Genomic DNA, 22,018 nt, shown 5'->3' on the forward strand with positions numbered 1-22,018 from the left:
CTCAAAAAGTTATTTTATGAGTGTTCATGAAAGGAAATGTATTAGTATAGACTAATTCTTTATACCATGTGTCAACTGACACAGATGATGACCACATATAGTTCTCAATCCTAAACTTCCAGCTTCTTTAATTTTAGTAACACAAGAGGATCTTAACAAAAGCACTAGGATACTGTAGACAACCACCCAGAAACATACCTCAAGGAGTATGAGGCTCCTTGCCATCATCCTTCCACAGCTCATTCAGGGTGCCATGGTCACTACTTAAAGAATACATCATCAGCAACAAGGAGTCCTCAAGTGGAAGAAGGGATCTTCTATCCCTAACCATGAGAACCACTGTGGGAATGAGAGGTTGAGAGCTTTCAAAAGAAGATGATTATTTCTCAACTTCATTCCTTTGGGATATGTCACAGCCAGGAAGGGAGATATTGGAAAAAGCAGCTTTCACAAGCTGCCAAATCCATGTCCTAGTCCCAGGGGATAATGAGCCAATGAGGTTTTGTGGAGTTGATGTAATGTTGGCAGAGGCTAATGTTTTATGGTTGAACATGTAGCTTCTTGATATTTAGCTACAGGGCTAAAAGGATGACATCCTGAAAGGCCAAGAAACTCAAACCCATAACACCACCACTTAGCAATTTGCATCTTAAAAGTAATTTGTAAACTTTAACTGACCTATCTTTTTCATGAATAGTTTTTTTTTTTTCTAAAGATTTTATTTATTTTTGACAGAGAGAGAGATTGTACAAGCAGGGGAAGCAGCAGAGCAAGAGGGAGAAGCAGGCTCCTCGCTGAGCAGGGAGCCCGATGCGGGGCTCAATCCCAGGACCCTGGGATCATGACCTGAGCCGAAGACAAACGCTTAACCGTCTGAGCTACCCAGGCGCCCCTTTCATGAATAGTTTACAAGAGCATTTGTTAAACTGTAAATTTTCTAAATCTAAATTTCTAAATCTAGGAGGAAAAGAAAATTCTAAGCACCTCCAAAGAACAAAGACAATTTAGAAAGCTTAAAGTAACAAAAGCAAGAAATCAGAAGGGAAGTTTTCCAAGAAATAAAGTTTGTTTGTGGTACTTTAATCTCACTACCAGCATACCAAGTTTAAAGCTGTCTGACGTCCTTATGAAAACAATTTTTGAAACGGAGACACTAAGCCAAGAGCTTTCAAGAGTACCACATATCTCACCAAAAATTGTCAATCTTCACCTTAAAAGTATTCTGAGATGCAGGAGGTAAGATATCAGTGGGCAGGGAATAGAGCATACAGACACTAACACTCTTGGTTTGACCTACTAAATTTCAAAATGAACATCTGCCATTTTAATGAAAACTGGTAAATCCTTTGGCTTAAATATGCCACAATGATCTTGCAAAGCCTGAGACAAAACTAGTACTTTAAAAAGAAAACATTTAAATCTCTAACTAATTAGCTGAAACATATAGTGCTCCCAAATATGTACTAGCTCCTTACTTGAAACAGGAAACAATTTTTGGTTCAACCCCAGGCAGACGTACACCTAGTGACAGGGATACGAATACTCTCCCTAGTTTATATATCTTGACATTTCTCAAAAATTGAGAATGATTTTTCTCAAAATGAATGAGGGAGAGGGAAAGCTGGTACAAAAAAACATGACCCTCTACATTTTATAAAGGAATCAGAGGGTCGTCCCTTAGCAGGATGGTTTGTACTTGTTCTATGAGAAATAGGGTTGGAGCACCTAAATACTGAATGTTCCAGGAGTGTTTTTCTTCTTCCCAGTCTCTCCAGTATTTCACGTTCATATCATTCATCAACATACATTTATTCATACCTATTATGTATCAAGCTAAACAGATGCTGCATATAAAACAGTAAAACAAAATTAACAATAGCCGGCTCAGTCAGAGGAGCATGCGATGCTTGATCTCGGGGTCATGAGTTCGAGCCCCACGTGGGGTATAACAATCACTTCAATAAATAAAAAAAATTGAAAACAAAAAAAAACAGTAAGAGGCAGATACATGCCTTCATAGAGTTTATAATCTAGTGAGGGAAATACACACTGAACAAACAAAAGAATCCCATAAATAAACATTTAATCTCAAAGTATAAGTGCATGAATAAAGAATGAAAAAGAATGAAAATAATCAGAGGGGAACAGGCTGGGTGGTGGAAGAAAGGAAGGGGGGGGCAGGGCATTCTCTAAGACCTGTGGGTAATAGGATAATAAATAAAGCAGATGGGAAATAGGAGGGAGGGAAGGAAGGAAAAGTAGATAAAACCCAGGAAGCCAAAAGGAAAAGGGTGGTGGAGGGGGGCGATTAAGGAGGTAAGCAGGTAAAACTATGCATACTGGGAAGCTTACTATTCCAAGAGTACAAATGTTGACTGCAGGACTAGATATTACCTAAGCTCTTATTCTAAACTATCTAAAGTAGAATATGATCCCTATGCAAGTAGGGACCCTAGATTCTCAAACACCTTTCATGTAATACCTAGAAAATTCTATGAGTACATCAAAAATATACTTTTTTCCCCAAAATTTATCAAAGTTTTTCTAAAAACATTCATACTGCCATGGTAGTTGGGATTAAACATAAAGTTAGCAACACTGAGTCAGTTGACCAAAAGCCTAACTGCAAGGAAGATCTTCAGGATAAAGCTAATGGAAGATTATTCGCAAACATCTCATGGACTGACTTCAGCAGACATAAAACTCAGCTTTTAAGAAGTCCTAAAAGCTCTGTACTTCAAAGCTCAGCAGGAAAGGGAGAAGGAGGCAAGAGACCTTTTTCTTAACAGAGCCAACAAGGACCTTCACATGGAAAATGTTCCTACTCTAAAGATATACAGGTTTAAATTTACTTCCTACCAACAGAAACTATTCGCTACATCGGAAAAAATTTCTAATACACACTTATGGCAAGACATTCAAGAGGTTTTGCTTAGTTTCAAACATATGACACTAGTTTTTTGGCCATGGGTGTAGAGTCAGAAATCTTACTACACTGTAATTCAAAACAGCATCCTTTCTAATCTTCATGAACAGGTATAAGACTCACTGTTAAAAGCATGGAAACTTTCTAAATAGGGTTAAGTGTAGAGAAAAGGTCATCCTTATGCAGAAAGGAAGTCCAGGACAACAGAATTTAAGATGAGTATTACAGGGGCGCCTGGGTGGCTTAGTCAGTTACTCGTGTGCCTTTGGCTCAGGTCATGATCTCAGGGTCCTGGGATCAAGCCCCGTGTCTGGCTCCCTGCTCAGCGGGTAGTCTGCTTCTCTCTCTCCCTCTGCCCCCCACTTTCCCATGCTTTCTCTCTCAAATAAATAAATAAAAATCTTTTTTTAAAAATACAAATATTACAAAAGACAAGGAGGTTAAAGGTTTTTTGTTGTTTTTGTTTTTTTTTTTTTTAAAGATTTTATTTATTTATTTGATAGACAGAGAATGAGAGACAGATAGCATGAGAGGGAGGAGGGTCAGAGGGAGAAGCAGACTCCCTGCCGAGCAGGGAGCCCAATGCGGGACTCGATCCTGGGACTCCAGGATCATGACCTGAGCCGAAGGCAGTCGCTTAACCAACTGAGCCACCCAGACGCCCCTTTTTTGTTGTTTTTAATGGTTATGTCACAGAATTCTGGGGAGAGGGATAAGGCAGGAAGAGAAGGGGGCAAAAAATATACGTAAGCAATGTACTGAAAGAACAGGACAAAGAAACTTAGACAAGTTGGGTAGGCTGTCAGGAGATACTATATACATTTGGAGGATAAAAGGATTTGAAACTCACCCAGAAAACAATATAATGTGGTGATTGATAAAGAGCATAGTTTCTGAAGCCAAACCACCTAGGTGCAATCTAAGCTCTACCACTTACCAGGTGTATGGCACTGACCATGTTCCTTATCCACTTTGCCCCTCAATTTCACTATCTGTAAAATGGGATGGTAAGAGCATCCATCTTATATAGTTGTTGCAAACATTAAAAGAGTTAATATATGTAAGGAGCCTGGAACACTGTGGCACATGGTAAATCCTATTTGAGTGCTGGCTACTATTATGTTATTTTAAATATATTTTTGTATTTTTGTTGGAATTCTCACAAAATCCACTTAGAATTCCATACTCTAGAAATATGCCTCTTATGTTTTGGGATTTGTCTGTCTTTGCATTTTCCTGTTTGGTCTCTACTAGTTTTTAATGGTTTGTTTTTAAAATATAAGGCTGTCTCACAGCAATCAGACAAGAAAAAGAAACAAAAGGCATCCAAATTCGTTAAGGAAGAAATAAAACTTTCACTTTTGCAGATGACATGATACTACATAGAGAAACCCTAAAGACTCCACCAAAACACTATTAGAACTGATAAATGAATTCAGTAAGGTCACAGGATACAAAATCAATATACAGAAATCTATTGCATTTCTATACACTAATAATGAAGTAGCAGAAAGAGAAATTAAGAAAACAATCTCATTTACAATTGCACCAAAAATAATACCTAGGAATAAACTTAACCAAGGAGGTGAAAGATCTGTACTCTGAAAATTGTAAAATACTGATGAAAGAAACTAAAGATGACACAAATAGAAAGATATTCCATGCTCATGGATTAGGAAAATAAATACTATTGAAATGTCTACACTATCCAAAGCAATCTACAGATTTAATGCAATCCTTATCAAAATAACAACATTTCTCACAGATCTAGAATAATCCTAAAATTTATACGGAACCACAAAAGACCCCAAATAGCCAAAGCAATCTTGAAAAAGAAAAACAAAACTGGAGATATCACAATCTCAGATTTCAAGATACACTACAAAGCTGTAGTAACTAAAATAATATGGGGGCGCCTGGGTGGCTCAGTCGGTTAAGCATCTGCCTTTGGCTCAGGTCATGATCCTGGGGTCCTGGAATCGAGCCCCACACTGGGCTCCCTGCTCTGTGCGGAACCTGCTTCTCCCTCTCCCTCTGCCTGCCGCTCCCCCTGCTTGTGCTTGCTCTCTCTGTCAAATAAATAAATAAAATCTTTAAAAAAAAAAAAAAATATATATATATATATATATAAAATAGTATGGTACTGGCACAAAAAATAGATGCATAGATCAATGGAACAGAATACAGAGCTCAGAAATAAATCCACAACTATATGGTCAATTAATCTTCGACAAAGGAGGCAAGAATATGCAATGGGAGTGGTATCAAATAAAGCATTGACAGGGTCCTGGGCCGCTGCTGGTTTGAGGAAAAAAGAATATGCAGTGGGAATAAGACTGTCTCTTCCACAAAAGGTGTTGAGAAACCTGGATAGCTACATGCAAAACAATGAAACTGGACCACTTTCTTACACCATACACAAAAATAAACTCAAAATGGATTAAAGACCTAAATGTGAGACCTGAAACTATAGAAATCCTCGAAGAGAGCACAGGCGGTAATTTCTCTGACATCAGCCATAGCAACATTTTTCTAGATAGGTCTCCTAAGGCAAGGGAAACAAAAGCAAAAATAAACGACTACATCAAAATAAAAACCTTCTGCACAGAAAAGGAAACAGCGAACAAAACTAAAAGACAGCCTGCTGAATGGGAGAAGATATTTGCAAATGACATATCCAAGAAGGAGTTAGCATCCAAAATATGTAAAAAACGTATAAAACTCAACATCCAAATAATCCTATTAAAAATGGGCAGAAAGCATGAATAGACATTTCTCCAAAGAAGACATGCAGATGGCCAATAGACACATGAAAAGAGGCTCAATATCACTAATCATCAGGAGAATGCAAATCAAAATCACAATGAGATATCGCCTTACACCTGTCAGAATGGTTAAAATCAAAACACAAGAAGTAACAAGTATTGGTGAGGATGTGGAGGAAAAGGATCCCTCATGCACTGTTGGTGGGAATACAAACTGGTGCAGCCACTGTGGAAAACAGTATGGAGGTTCCTCAAAAAATTAAAAATAGAATTACACTATGATCCAGTAATCACACTACTGGGTATTTACCCAAAGAACAGAAAAACACTAATTCGGAAAGATATATGTACCCCTATTTTTGTTGCAGCATATTTAAAAATAGCCAAATTATGGAAGCAACACAAGTGTCCACTGATAGATGAATGGATAAAGATGTGGTATACATATATACAATGGAATATTAGCTATAAAAAATAATGAAATCTTGCCATTTGCAACATCATGGATGGATCTAGAAGGTATAATGCTGAGTGAAATAAGTCAGTCAGAGAAAGACAAATACCGTATGAAATCATGATTTCACTTATATGTGGAATCTAAGAAAACAAAGGAAAAAAGAGACAAAAAAAACAGACTCTTAAATATAGGGAACTGGAGGTTCCCAGAGGGGAGGCTGACAGAGGGATGGGTGAAACAGGTGAAGGGAATGAAGAGTACACTTTTTGTGATGAGTACTGAGTAATGTATAGAATTGCTGAATCACTATGATGTACACACACCTGAAGCTAATATAACACTGTACGTTAATTGTACTGGAATTAGAACAAAAAATATATATATATGGCTATCTTGATTATGTTTAAGGGAAATAACTGAAGATTTGTCCACCCTTAAGGCAGAGTTTTCAATAGGAAACACTCTTCCAGGGATTAGCTATTGTTAGGCTCAAGAACTGAGGGAGGGCAGGGGAAAGAAATCTCAGAGAGAAAATTCAGAAATCAACTAACAAAGCTGGTTTTCCTAACTTAGAAATTACCTCCCAAAACTGTTCCCTTGAAGGGTTTTGTGTAATATAGCACATTTCCTAGCAAGAGATCAGGGGCTGGGAGATAGAGATGATGTAGATGGCAAAGAAGTTCACACACTTGTTTTTGTTTTTAACATTACCTAGCAGTGCTACCAACTTTTCTCCTTTTGCTTACTTCCTTTAAGAGTGATTTTAACTCCAATCTCCTGGTGCCCAAATTAGCTCTGGGTACCCCAGAGTGGAGGTGAAAGGCAATCAATCTGATATGTTATACCCAATGGAACATTCTTCTGTTGCACATTAAAGAAAAACAGCAGTACAAACCAACAGAATGTTCCATAAACTTAACAAAAATTAGAACAATTACACCCACTCATAGTTTTGAAAAGAAGAGGAACAGAATCATGCTAGTTCAAAAGCATAAAGAGCATAGTCTCCCTGAAACTGATCAATCTAATTTCACTTTCTAAATTGACTAGATGGAAAAAGGTGAGAGAAATAAGCAACAGAAGTCAGAGTCCTTGGGTTAATTTTTCTAACAGTTGTTAGCCTTATATTTAACAAGAGATACGCTAAAGATCACTATAAGCTTACAACAATTAGAGATAATTTTATAAGTTTTAAAAATCAATTTTAGTTTAGATATAATAAGCTTCACCCATGTTATGCATGCAGTTCAATGCATTTTGACAAATGTATATACCTGCATAACTACTATGACAATAAAGACATACAACATTTTCATCCCCTAAAGTTCTCTCATACCCTTTTGCAGTTAACTTCTCTACTTCCGGCCCCAGGCAACAACTGATCTGCTGTCTGTCACTCCAGAAAAACCTGCATTTTTTTCTTACACAATTTTTTTTACTGAGATATAATTCCCATTCCATTCAATTCACCCATTCAAAGTATATAATCCAGTAGTTTTTAGTATATTCTCAAAGGTGTGCAACCATCACTATTTAATTCTAGAACATTTTCATTACCTCCCCCCAAAGCCCCATATCCGTTAGCAGTCAGCCAAACCCCATCCCCATCCCATCCCCCCAACACCAGGTCCCAACAACCAATGGCCTATTTTCTGTCTCTATGGATTTGCCTACTCTGGACCCTTCATATAAATGCAATCTTACAATATGTGGCCTTTTGTGTCTATCTTCTTTCACTTGGCATAATGTTTTCAAGGTTCATCCATTTTATAGACTTTATCTGTACTTCATCCCTTTTCATGGCTGAGTAATATTCCATTGCAAAGATCTAGCACATTCTGTTTATCCATTTATCAATTGATGGACACTTGTGTTGTTTCCATATTTGGCTAACACCACTATGATCATTTGTGTACAAGTTTTTGTGTGGACAAATGTTTTCAATTTTCTTGAGTATACATCTAGAAGTGGAAGTGCTGGGTCACAGGGTAACTCTATGTTTAATTTTTTGAAAAGCTGCCAAACTGTCTGCATTTTTCAAGTAAACTTTTTATGTTGAGGTAATTATGGATTCATATGCAGTTATAAAAAATAATACAGAGAGATCCCATGTTTCCTTTACCCAGTTCCCCCCAATGATAACATCTTGCAAAACTATACTGCAACATTACAACTAGGATACTGACATTGATAGAGTCAAGATACAGAACATTTCCAACACTACAAGGATTCCTCATGCTGATCTTTTATAACCACATCTACTTTCCTCCCAGCCCCACCTGGTCTTTGGCCCCTGACAACCATCAATCTGTTTTCCATATCCATAATTTTATCATTTCAAAAATGTCATACAAATGGAATCATACAGTACATAACCTTTTGGGATTGTTTTTTTCCACTCAGCATAACTCTCTGGAGAGTCATCCAGGGTGTTTTACGTATCAACAGTTGGTCCTTTATTATTATTATTATTATTATTATTATTATTACTGAATAGTATTCTACAGCCTGGATTTTTAAGAATATTATATAAATGGTATAATCCAGTATGTACTCATTGAGTCTAGCTTTTTACATTGAGAATGTTTTTGAAATTTGTCCATGTTTTTTAATATATCAGTTTGTCCATTTTTATTGCTAGTAATTTTCCACTTTATGGATATACCACAATTTATCCATTCACCTGTTGATGGACATCTATGTTCTTTCCAGTTTGGAGTCATTAAGAATAAAGCTGCTATCAACCTTCATGTGCAAATGTCAGTATGTTTCCATTTCTCTTGGGTAAAGACTTAGGAGTAGGTCTGCTGGGTCATGTGGTAAATACGTTTAACTTCATAAGAAATGCCAAATTGTTTTCCAAAGTGATTATACCATTTTACATTTCACCAGCAGTGTATGAATTCCCATTGCTCTGTAGCCTTGTCAAGACTTGGTATTGTCAGTCTTTTTAATTTTAATTATTATAATGGATGAGTAGTGGTGTCTCATTGTGGTTTTAATTTGCATTTCAATGATGGCCAATGATGTAGAGCATCTTTTCATGTGCTTATTGTCCATTTGCATATTTTTTGAAGTATCTGAGTCTTTTCCCTTTTTTTTTTAATTGGGTTGTCTTGTTACTTGAGTTCTAAGAGTTCTTTATATATTCCAGATACAAGTCCTTTGTCAGACACACGTAAACATTTTCTCCCATTCTTTTTAGCCTGTCTTTTAATTTTCTCAACAATGTACAAAGTGGACGAAAAAGTATTTAAACTTGATAAAGTCCAATTTAAGAGTTTTTCTTTTATAGTTCATACTTTTTGTGTCCTTTAGCTTTCACATTTAGGCGTATGACCCATTTCAAGTGAATTTTTGTGTATGGCACGAGATAAGGGTCAATTTTTTTTTTTTTTTTGGTATACAGATAGCCAGCTCTTTCAGCGTTCTTTGTTGAAAGGTTTCCTTTCCTGATTTATAAACTTTTATTTAAATGAGAGATATAAAGAAAAGTAACATTACTTTTAAATACTCAAAACCACTGCCATCTCAGCAGAAGATTCCCACACCTTCCCACTTCAGAGAGCACAGGCCTGTGCAGCAAGCTCCCCTGGTTCAGAGAAGAAGCAGTTTAACTTCCAGACAACAAGTAACATCTTTTTCTGAAGCTATTCATGAGTTCACGGAAAGGAAAGGAGAGAGTAAGCCCCCACCATTTTCCCATGATGCTGTGAGGTGCATTGGATATATTCTCATAACTGTTCAGTATGGTTTCAACCAACATCAACAGAAACAACTAACAATATAGCTTTCAGCAACACAGAGGGGTAGCATAGGAGGCATAAAGAGCAGTGCTTTGAAGTCAGGACATGGGGAGTCCAAGCTATGTGATCTTAGGTAAGTCACTTAACATTCTTAGCTCCCAATTTGCTCATCTGTAAAATGAAGGATCATCTCCAAGATCCCTTTTCAGGTAAACACTCTAGAATGTTTGTTGTTCTATTTGGTCTCTCTCAAAAGTCAAGAAAAATGGCTAAGAAAATGTCAAATTGTGAACATTTCTCAAATGCAGAATACTGTACTAGGAGCAAGTTTTCTTCTCTTTTTGTTTCCTATTTTATCCAACGCTTCCACACTAATTAGACATCATGTAATTTTTCCAACCACTGCATTCTCATCTAGGAAATACACCAACAAGTCATCTTTATTTCACCTGTTCACCTCAAAAACAAAGTCAATAAAAATGTCTGTTGGAACAATACTTCTCAACTTTAACATGCACCTAAAGACCCTGCTCAAATGAAGATTCAGACTGTACGTGTGAGGGGGAGCCTGAGACTGTCCATTCCTAACAAGCTCCCAGGTGATACAGATGCTGTTGGTCCTTGGAACACACTTTAGTAAAAAGGTGTTAGAAAACTGAGGTCATAGATTCTGTTTGGGCAGCCTAATTAATGTTAACACCTTAAGTTTTCAATACTCTCTACACAACCAAATATTTTATAAATTAGTCTTACAGCACTGATTTGAGGAATATAATCTAATTGATTCTCAAGAGAGTAAACTAAGATTACCAGTTCATAAAATCAAGGTCAATTTAATTAACATTTTAATTCTTCAACATAAGGGCTCCAGGTCCTGTTTACAAGATACACATGAGGCAATATGAGTTTTGCTTTTCTGAAAAAGAACAGATATTGTCAAGAGGATGTCACATGTACCCTAGGGTTAAAGAACAAAATACATAATGAAAATGTACTATCAAATAATTAAAACTTTTTTTTTTTAAATTTTTTATTTATTTATTTGACAGAGAGATAGAGAGCACAAGTAGGCAGAGCGGCAGGCAGAGGGAAAGGGAGAAGCAGGCTCTCTGCTGAGCAGGGAGCCCGATGCGGGGCTCGATCCCAGGACCCTGGGATCATGACCTGAGCCGAAGGCAGACACTTAACGACTGAGCCACCCAGGCGCCCCTAATTAAAACATTTTATGCTAATGCCATTATTTTATGCCTAAGAGAATTCAGAATTCTCACCCATCAAAAACAAAAAAATAACTTAGTGTGTTTTGGTTTATAAAAACTTCTGAAAGGTTCCGCAAATTGAGAGTAGTTAAGTGTGCACAGGAAGGATCTATAGCTCTGCCAAGAACATGGCCTAATACAAACACTGCAAAGATAAATTTCCATAAATCTTACAAAATAGAAACAAAGACAAAAAATGTAAAAGGGATTTATACAAACTAGACTGGTCAGAACGAACAGCTTAATGGGATGGAGTGTCTCCTTAACATGCACTGTTTGGTCAGTGGAGTGCTCTGACTGCAGAAGTCCCAAATCAACAGTTTCAGCTCCAAATCCAAGATACTACACTTTCAGCCATTTTCTCCCTCTTATAACTAACTGTACCTACATGTATACACACACACACACACACACTTAAATATGGCTTTTATCAGAATACAACAGAAATGTATGTTTATGATAGAAAATCACAGACACACAGGAAAACTTAAAGAAAAAAAAAAACCCTTACGAAATCCTATTACCCAGCGACAGCTATTAATATTCTAGTATATATCCTTACATCCATTTTTAAGGTTTAAATGGATAAATAGTAAACACTTTCCCACATTTTTAAATAATCTCATGACTACATTAGTTTCCAATCACATGAATGCACTATAAGTTATTTAACCAATCTCCTACTGTTAAAATTTTTGTTTCTGTTTGTTTCAGGTTTTTTTACTACTATAAATAATACTGCTACAAACATCCTTATATATAAATCTTATATATCTTTTATAATTTCCTTAGAACAAATTCCCAGAAGTCTTTCAAAGTTAAAGAAGAAACATTTTTTAAAAAGTTTCTAAGAGTTGCCAAATGTCAAACAGTTGTGCCAAGTTGTCAGAATATACAGGAAGAAATAAAAAACTATCTGCATTTAATAGTATTCAAAATCCCAACAACAAAAGCCAAAAATAACCATAATAACATAAAAAAACATAAAGCACTTACTATGTGCCAGAACCTTTATAACCATTTTACATACATTAACTCATTTAATACTTAGAACAACTATCTGGGGTTGGCACTATTATTATCATTATTATTATTATTACTATTTTACAGATGAAATAACAGGCACAGGGAGGCTAAGTAATTTGTCCAAAGTCACACAGCTAATTAGTGGCAGAGCTAAGAAACCTGGGTTCCAAAGTCTATGCTCTTAAACACTATACCTACTCTTCTCAAACTCTGATGTCACAATTCCTTTACCCTCTTATAGTTATTGAGAACTTCAAAGAGTTTTTATGTGGGTTATATCCATCAGTATATTTTAGATAAATTAAAACTGAAAAAATCTAAAATATTTATTAATTCTTTACAAAATTTTTTAAAGATTTACTTATTTGAGAGAGAGAGAGTGGGGGAGGAGCAGAGGGAGAGGACAAGCAGACCCCACGATGAGCTCAGAGCCCAACACAAGGCTGGAGGATCCTGAGATTATGACCTGAGCCGCAATCAAGAGTCAGATGATTAACTGACTGAGCCACCCAGGTACCCCTAAAATATTTATTATTTCTTTAAAAAATAACAATAAACCTACTACATGTTAACATGCTTCTACGAAAAATATTATTTTCCAGGGTGGGGGGATGGGTTAGCCTGGTGATGGGTATTGAAGAGGGCACGTACTGCATGGAGCACTGGGTGTTATACGCAAACAGTGAATCATGGAACACTACAACAAAAACTAATGATGTAATGTATGGTGATTAACATAACATAATTTAAAAAAAGAAAAATTATTTTCCAAAACAAAAAAAAAAGTAGTAAAAAGAGTACTACTGTTTTACCATTTTTGCAGATCTCTCTAATGTATAAATTTACTAAAAGACAGCTGAATTTTCATATATACTGCATTCAATCTGTTGAGGTATCATACATCATGTAGCTCTGGAAAACTACAGTGTACACTCATGAGGACAACAGTAAAAAAGGTAAATACCAATATAAATCTATAAAGAGCCTTCATCTTGCACCTACAGACAAGGTCTCAGGGACACCTAGGGGTTTCCCAGACCACTCTGAAAACCACTGCACTAGTTAGTACAATGCATGCTATACAAAAGAGCTGAAAGGCATGGTCTCAAGAACAAATATGCCTAAGGGCGGTCAGGGAAGGCCCAAGTAAGCGACATTTGAACAAAGATCTAAAGTAAGTGAGGGAGCAAGCCATGAGGCTACCCAGTAAAAAGTGCCCCAACTAGAAGGAATATCATCAAGTACAGAAGCCCTGAAACAGGAGCATTCCCTAAGGTATGCAGGGACAGCAAAGAGAATAGTAAGGCTGGGACAGATCAAGTGAGGGAAGAGGAGTAGATGCAATCTGAGAGTTACAGAGCTGGGGGCAGGTCATGCAGACTCTGTAGGCACTACAAGAAACTGGGCTTTTCCTGTGAATGAGAACCACTAGAAGGTTCTAAGTGAGAAGGGAGCTGATCTGACTTTCATTTTAAATGGAAAATATAAGTCACTGGTGCTTAAAGTAAAAAACCTGAATGTAAACATCAGTTCCATCTCTTACTGTGTGTCCCGGAGCCTCTCTGAGCCTCAGTTTCCTCCTTTGTAAAATGAGAAGATACAGATACCTCAAAGAGTTGTCAAGATCAAATAATATCCATAAAACACTTTAAAATTATAACACACTATAAACATTTCACGACTAAGTTTATTTTCACTATGTAATTGCCACGTATTCTTCTTTGCTAGGCCCTCTATATTTACCCAATTGCTGCAGCCACCACCCCATTTATGTGACTGCCATTGAGATTAAGGATGCCCCAGACCCATGACACTATGAATTCAGCCTGATAATGCCCTTGAGCTTCTTGAAAGGCAGAGAAAGTTATTTTTTGTTGTTGATGGCAAAGCAAGGGTTTTTAGTATTTTTTTTCCTTGTTATTATAAAGAAAATCCTTTCAAAAACAATGCATGTGGTAATCATAAAAATGAAATTCCAAAAAAAACAAGACTGTATGAAACTCATCTTTATTTCATTTGGCACTGATTTAATAAAGCTAAAACTGTGGCTCATGGTCTTGACAGCTTGCCTCATACAAAATGAAACAAAAGGGGAAAAAAGGATAGAGACAGACAGATGAATTCAAATTCCTTTGATCTGGGTCCTAACTCTAAGGGGATCCCAGATAAATCAATGAGTCAGAGAAAAGGCATTAAGATGTAATCCAGAATACCGATGACAACAGCCGTCTGTCTACCTGTCTTCTGAGATCACCGTCACGGTATGAGATCATCAACCAAGCCAGAGAAGGCAAAGCAAGATGGAGACAACCACTGGGGCCTGTAGTACCTGACTCCACTCCTCAGGGGCAGGAGCTAGACACTCAGGCACTGGTTTTTATCTCCACCTCTTAAGATGGGAGTCAATCTGCAGTGACAGAAACCTGCAATGGAAAAACCCAAGGAAAACCAAGATCTCCAGGGAAAATTATAAACAATCTCATACATCAGAGGTCTCTGATGGTTTCTTGTAAGTATGTTATAGCACAAAGAGCACTGTCATGGGAGTAAGGAAATAAATTCTCCTTCCATCTCTGCCACTAATTAATTATGTGGCTTCAGGAAATAAATTATCCTCAATGGACCCATTTCCTCATCTTAAATAAAAGAGAGGACAAGAAAATACCTAAGGTTTCCTCAAGCTCTAAAATCCCTTGAATATAAACAAAAAATGTGTTTTTTAAAAGCCCACACTAAAAAAATAAAAATAAAAAAAAATAAAAGCCCACACTAATATTTAGATTATTAGGAGATCAAAAAGGTAGGTATTGCTGAAAGTTCTGAAGTTTTTCACCAGCTCTATAGATCCCTGAGTGACATGAACCCAAACAAGGGGCCCTTCCTTGTGAACAGGAGTTAACCTATTACCAAAAAGGGCAAAAGTTATTTGTCCACCATCTTCCTTCAACCTTGTTTTTATGAATTACTACTCCCTTCTTTCCAACCCAAACTATTATAAAATATACAGTTCAGAGGCAAATTGTAACGATCAGGGAACTAGAAGTTAAAGAAATATGCAAGAATTAAGTAGGGTCGCCTGGGTGGCTCTGTTGGTTAAGCGTCTGACTTTGGCTCAGGTCATGATCTTGGGGTCCTGGGTTTGAGCCCCATATCAGGCTCCGTGCTCAGCAGGGAGTCTGCTTGTCCCTCTCCCTCTGCCCCTCCACCCTCCGCTCCTGCTCTCTCAAATAAATAAAATCTTTTAAAAAAAGAATTAAATATATAAACATCAAGTGATAAGGGAGTAAACGGACTGAGGAATGCTTTTCAATTATTAATATTTTTAAATAGATAGCATGTGTGGGTACAAAATATGAAAGATTCAAAAGGCAGATACAGCTAAAAACAAAGAAAACAGTTTTCTTTTCTTTTTTTTTTTTTAAAGATTTTTATTTATTTTTTGACAGAGAGAGACAGTGAGAGAGGGAACACAAGCAGGGGGAGTGGGAGAGGGAGAAGCAGGCTTCCCTGCCGAGCAAGGAACCTGATGTGGGGCTCAATCCCAGGACCCTGGGATCATGACCTGAGCCGAAGGCAGACGCTAAATGGCTGAGCCACCCAGGCGCCCAGAAAACAGTTTTCTAAGGGATAAATCAAAAAGGGCACTAAGAGGACTTCAGTGCATATTGTGCTCCATTTCTTAGGTGACCCTGGGATCATGACCTGAGCCAAAGGCAAGATGCTTAACGACTAAGCCACCCAGGCGCCCCTGGAGGATTCATTTCTTAATGCAAAACAGATTTTTAAAATTTTGATAAAATCTTGATTTAAAGGCTTATGCCTATTTCATAGGAGAAGTATGCCAAACCAAATTTTTTCATTTATTTAAAAAAAAAAAATACTTACTGAGCATCTACCATGTGCCCATATATAGATGAATATATTACATTAGATTACTAAATCTAATTAGAGAGATAGGTAAAAATGATAATTCGTCTACATTGTAAAGATGGTGCTGTAGGAACAGAGAGAAGGAAGGGCTGACTCTATTCAGACAGGGTTCACAGAAAGGCAGCATATGAGCTGGATCTCAAGGGGTCAGTGAGAGACCACCAGCAGGGGCGCCTGGGTGGCTCAGTCGGTTAGGCGTCTGCCTTCGGCTTGGGTTGTGATCCCAGGGTCCTGGGATCGAGCCCCGCATGGGGCTCCCTGCTCGGAGGGGAGCCTGCTTCTCCCTCTGCCTCTGCCCCCCATTTGTGGTTACTCTCTCTCTCTCTGGGTGTTCTCAAATAAATAAAATAAAAAATCTTAAAAAAAAAAAAAAAGACCATCAGCACTAAGGAATGGATAAAAGTCTTTATATGCAAGTATCTCACCAAAATCGCCAAGTTCCAGATACTAAATGAAAACTGGTGGGGCCCCTGGGTGGCTCAGTCGGTTAAGTGTCTGCCTTCTGCTCGGGACATGATCTCAGGGTCCTGGGATCGAACTCCGCATTGGGCTCCCTGTTCAGTGGGGAGTCTACTTCTCCCTCTCCCTCTGCCTCTGTATTCTCTCTCAAATAAATAAATAAAATCTTTAAAAAATTTTAAACTGTTAATAAATACACAATGTACCCTGGAACTTTGCTCTAATAGTCAGTATCCTCATGTTTAATATAGGGGAAAGACTGCATCCTGAAGCCAGCCGATTAATCTGCTTACCTGAATGTGTTCCTGCAGAAACTGAGAAAACGCTGGCAATACGAATGCCATGGTACGAGCCTTAAAGACCCTGAAGTCCTTAAGGTCCCTGAAAATGGCTATAAGAAGAAAAAAAAAAAAAAAAGACTTTGCATCCTCAATCTTGTCTAAAAGAGTTTATTTTTAAAATCTTATTAAACAGTGGTTTCACCTATAAAGTATATATTCATAAAAATCCAAATACCATATTGCTAGAATAACCTATGGCTCATATAGTCTAAATGTCCTGACTTTTTAGAAAGAATGATTGGCTTCTAGCTTATCAAGGCTTCATAATGAGCTTTTTCATTTCTTATCATAAATACAGCTGTCATATTATTGTTGCAATCCAGCATAATGACTACAGCTTCAGAAGAAAACAGTAACAACTTTACAAAAATTTTGAGCATTTAGGAACCACATGTACTAGAGAAATCAGTTTGCTATACCCAGTTTCTCTTTTATGAACATAAGCAAAAGACAGAGGTACATATACATGCTATTTATTCTCTACAGACCTTTCATTCTACCTGTACCCAACACCCTTGTCAATTTTATCCATACTTGTCTTACAAACTATTATCCTTTGAAAGTTTTATGAAGTAGTTGGTCCAACAGATGGGTGGCTAGCCCTGCCCAACATATGTCATAGGAAAAATAGCTCTTAGGCAAGACAAGTTAGTCCCTTTCCCTTATCCAGCTGGGAACCAGTGAGACCCCCTTAGGGGAGAGCAAATAATCTTTTAACCTTTATTAAGAAAAGTTACTGGACTGAGATAATCTGTAAGTAACAAAGCAATCAAAGAAGGGAGAGAGAGTTCAAATGCTAACTTATACTCCCTAAGATAAAATATGCACTTGCCCACATATAACAGAGAAGGGCAACAAAACAAAACAAACCCCGAGTCAGTTTAACTAGGAGCTATTTCATCAAAGACAGGTAGGAAACAGATAATACTATCTTGTTTAGAACAGAGCTCAGGGGCACCTGCGTAGCTCAATCCTTAAGCATCTGCCTTCAGCTCGGGTCATGATCCCAGGGTCCTGGGATCGAGCCCCACATCAGGCTCCCTGCTCAGAGGGAAGCCTGCTTCCCCCATCTCTCTCTGTCAAATAAATAATAAAATCTTAAAAAAAAAAAAAAAAGAACACAGAGCTCAAGAGATCTGGGGAAGGAAAATGAAAGGCAACAACCTAAAAAGTATAGCATATATGAACAGAAGAACTCAACTAATAAATGACTCATCATGGTCTTATTTGCAAAACTAGACAGAACAGAATGGTAGCAGTATCTTTCCTCTTTGCCCCCTGTCCATAAAGCTTAAGCTGATAGCATCTGATCCTGTCTTCAGATGGATATCTGTCTCCTTCAACATACTATCTAAGTGTTCCCCAAGGAGAACAGTAAGACCAATTCTGCCAGAGACAGTTATCTCCCCAAACCAAGGAGCCTATCTCATTCTAATGAGTGAAAGCCAGTGGAGGGGAAGAGGTCCGCAAATGCCACTTGTATGAATCTTTCAAGATATGCTCTGAAACAGGAAAACACTACAGACTACATTTTAGCAGAAGTCTAAAAATAACGAAAGAACATTCCCTATTTTTAGATATCTAACTTACAAGTTTCAAAAACACTAAAAGTAAAGGAAACCATTAAAAACAAACTGGAATTTTAAACTGTTGTAAAAGACACTTTTGAGTTGAGAAACTGTTTTTAGAGACAGAATTTTAAAAATCCTACATTCTTTGTTGACTACTTTCTTGCTCAAACTTCCCCATCTTCAAAACTCAGAGTCTCAATCTTCTGTATTATCAAGAGCATTTCCAAGAACCAAAAGATGATTCAGAAGGTTATACCACAAAATGAGAAAGAAGGAAAATTTTAAAACATGCTTTCATGAAGAGACATAATAATAGAGTGTGGATTAGTGATTAAAGACAATAATGTATAAAACAGCAAAAGCGATTTAATTATCCTACATTAAAAGCAGTGCTACAGATAATAATAAAACACTTAACTAAAGGGAAATGTTTTCTTCCCCTCACTGAAGTCTTAAGTCAGTAAACATCTAAAACAAAGCTATGTCTGAATAACTAGAGTAACTAGAGTTTACAACTAGAAAAAACTACTAATTTTTTTTTTTTTTTTACAATAGAAACCCGAACATGCAGTACATTCACTGGACAATTTGTTTACTCCCAGCTATCTTCCTCCCATCTCTATCCAAACCTAGTACAGATATACCCAACCTATTAAAGAAACCTGTGGCAAATAGAATCTGCAGGAAATACGGAATTACCGGACTGCACGGCCATCATTAACATCTCAGGTTCCAGTAGAGTCATGACAGATTCTTCTCAGAAACAGCAGCCCACAAATACAATGAAAAAATTCAAAGTCACAGAAGATGTTGTCTTCAGAGGCTACCAAAGCTTTCATAAATTCAGTCTCGTGCCTTATGCTCAGACTGTGAGAACTCACTCCCCTCCTCAGTGCAGTTACCAATTTATCCACCCTTCAAGCAAGTCAAGATGGCACAGAGTTGAATTACTGCCGACAGGAAACCAACAGGCGCTCAAGTTAAGACCTATGAAGTGTGGTTAGAACAGTGAGTGAGCTCCTCCTCCTTGCTGTTCGTCTCTGGGGGGAGGGGAGACACATAGAGAAAGAGACCTTCAGAACACAGATCAACTGCTTTTTTTCCCTCTTTTCAGAAAGAGAAGATGCGGTTTGTTCCAAACCTTCAGTATAAGGGGCGTTGCTGCTAATGCAGTTTAGAGCAATAGATTAAACATAATCCAAACAACCCAATCTTTTGAAACAAACAGCCCAATTACTGACGTATTAGTGGGAGGTGAGGATGGGAATTAGGCACATATACACACATGCATACAGATGAATATGTATGGTGACTGAATTTTCTGCAAAAGAGTTCTACGGGCTTTTTCATCTGTGATATTTATAGATAACAGGCTAAGGAAGTTGAACATTTAACTACAGAAGTGCAACTATTTCTCCACCCCAACTTCAATTAAAATATCTGTTTCAAAAAGTCATCTGAATACATTCCGGAGCTGTAATTTGTCTTTCAGATCTGCCAGTCCCCTAAAAGGGCCCCTTAACTTGTTCCTGTGTGAGACATTTGGGCTGTCAATAGACAGTTTACTGATGCTATTTGACTTTTCTAAAATGTGTTATGACCTTGCTAGATGTATGGAACACATAAGACGATAGTTCAAATACATAACAATTACCCTTTCCTGATAAAGAAACTTTAATTCTTTTTCCACTAGCACAGAGCAGGCTCTTCTGAGTAAGAACAAACACGGGCATTTTACCTTCCACTGCAAAAACAAAAACAAACCAAAATCCTTTCAAATCACAGCAATTTCATTTATCTGAAGTGAAAAGCTCATTCATTTCCTTTACGGTCCTTTTTACTAACTGATCGTGATAATAAGGATACTAAGATGCCTGTTGGCATATCTGATTGACTTTTAAACAGCTGAAAACTAGAAATCCATGTTTGGTATGTTTAGCTAGAATCCCTCAATCTCTCTGGCCAAGCAGCAGCCTGTATCCTGAACGCCTGCTGCTGCAGACGCAGCCCAGCAAACGCCAAAACGCTCAGAGTCAACCAATGATAAATGAAAGCACTACGAGACCTCAGAAGAGAAAACAGTCTCAGAATGAGTGAGGGCAATATTCTGTTATTAGAAAAAGGAAAGCAATGCAGATTTGGGGTGGGGGAGATTTTGTGGAGGAAAGAAAAACTTCCTTTCGTTCTCACTCCAAGAACATCATGTTTAAAAGAAAAGCCAGAAAAGCTCTATATAGAACTGTGGGAATGACTCAACAGGCAATGGAGTGGCAGCCAGTGTGGGCTAAATGCTGCTCTGGGAAGACAGAAGCATTCTCACTGGCCCCTTCTGGCAACCAAATTCTCAACTGTCTTATGAAAAATGGGTACATTTCAATTCTCAGACTACACAGTACTCTGGTCAGAGGTTAGCAACTAAAGGAAAAGCATCTTTAGGGGCACCTGGGTGGCTCAGATGGTTAAGCGTCTGCCTTCGGCTCAGGTCATGATCCCAGGGTGCTGGGATCAAGCCCCACGTCTGTCCGGCTCCTGGCTCGGCGGGCAGCCTGCTTCTCCCTCTCCCTCTGCCTCTCCCCCTGTTCATGCACTCTCTCTCTCTCTCTGTATCTCTGTGTCTCAAATGAATAAATAAAAAAATAAAATAAATAAAAAAAAATAAAGGAAAAGCATCTTTAAAAGGGTGAATCATTCCTTTGTCCCTATGTGGGCTGTACAGTTTGCTGTGTGAGGGTTTTTCAAATGAAACAAGTTCTCACAGTTCTGTACTTACAGGAAAATAAATACAAATTATAAGATTCCTGCACAGAGGATGGCAAGAAGGGCAGAGGGCTGTGTCCTTCCTACAAAATGTCTCTCTTGGCTGTAGAAGAGTGGCAGAAGGCCACGACTGTCAATACTGCAGCCCTACAGAGATACCGACAGTCATATGGTGGTGGGAGCAATAAGACATCACAGTGCATCTGATGGCTAGCTTTTTCCTGGCAAGTCCACTCCCATTATCTCCTCTGCAATGTGGGATAAAAAGAGCTAAAGAAAAGGAAAACAGGGGTGCCTGGGTGGCTCAGTTGTTAAGCGTCTGCCTTCGGCTCAGGTCATGGTCCCGGGGTCCTGGGATCGAGCCCCGCGTCGGGCTCCCTGCTCAGGGGGAAGCCTGCTTCTCCCTCTCCCACTCCCTCTGCTTGTGTTCCCTCTCTCGCTGTCTCTGTCAAATACATAAATAAAATCTTTAAAAAAAAGGGGGGGAAACAATTTTTAAGACAGAAATCTAAAAAAATTAATCTTTAAAGAAAGTAAACAATAAGCCACATAATCTTTGCCTACTGCTAAGATTTTGTATTTACCTTAAAGAGTATCAGCACAGCACCAGATTCACTGTGAAACTGGCTTTAAGACAGGTTTCACAATTCTAAAAGTCTGAACTCCTAGGACAGCCTCAGTGCCACTATCTCTGGGTCAATTAGCAAAATTTCACAGAGAACTAAAGTAAACTTTGATAAGGTCTTTGTACAAGTGAACATGATTTTCAAATTAATGGCAC

General features: G+C 37.9%; 1 protein-coding gene and 1 non-coding gene across 8 annotated transcripts in view; one reads left to right on the plus strand and one right to left on the minus strand.

Annotated features, from left to right (window-relative positions):
- MRTFA (myocardin related transcription factor A) overlaps positions 1–22,018 on the minus strand; it is a 199,808-nt gene that overhangs the window by 77,812 nt on the left and 99,978 nt on the right. For 2 of the 7 annotated variants that reach the window (XM_078076662.1, XM_036078568.2), the window contains exon 1: positions 19,180–19,434. The exons of 4 other annotated variants lie outside the window; for them this stretch is intronic. In XM_078076662.1, the coding sequence (XP_077932788.1) occupies positions 19,180–19,225 (46 nt within the window). In that variant the 5' untranslated portion in view covers positions 19,226–19,434. Of the gene's footprint in view, positions 1–16,861; positions 16,919–19,179; positions 19,435–22,018 lie in introns of those variants that run through there. One more of the 7 variants, XM_078076667.1, reaches the window with a different exon arrangement.
- Positions 16,838–16,967, plus strand: LOC118527038 (small nucleolar RNA SNORA33). The gene has a single exon (XR_004912938.1). It is a non-coding gene; the product is annotated as a small nucleolar RNA SNORA33 (small nucleolar RNA).

The sequence above is a fragment of the Halichoerus grypus genome, chromosome 6 (assembly GCF_964656455.1).
Source record: "Halichoerus grypus chromosome 6, mHalGry1.hap1.1, whole genome shotgun sequence".
Lineage (NCBI taxonomy): Eukaryota > Metazoa > Chordata > Mammalia > Carnivora > Phocidae > Halichoerus > Halichoerus grypus.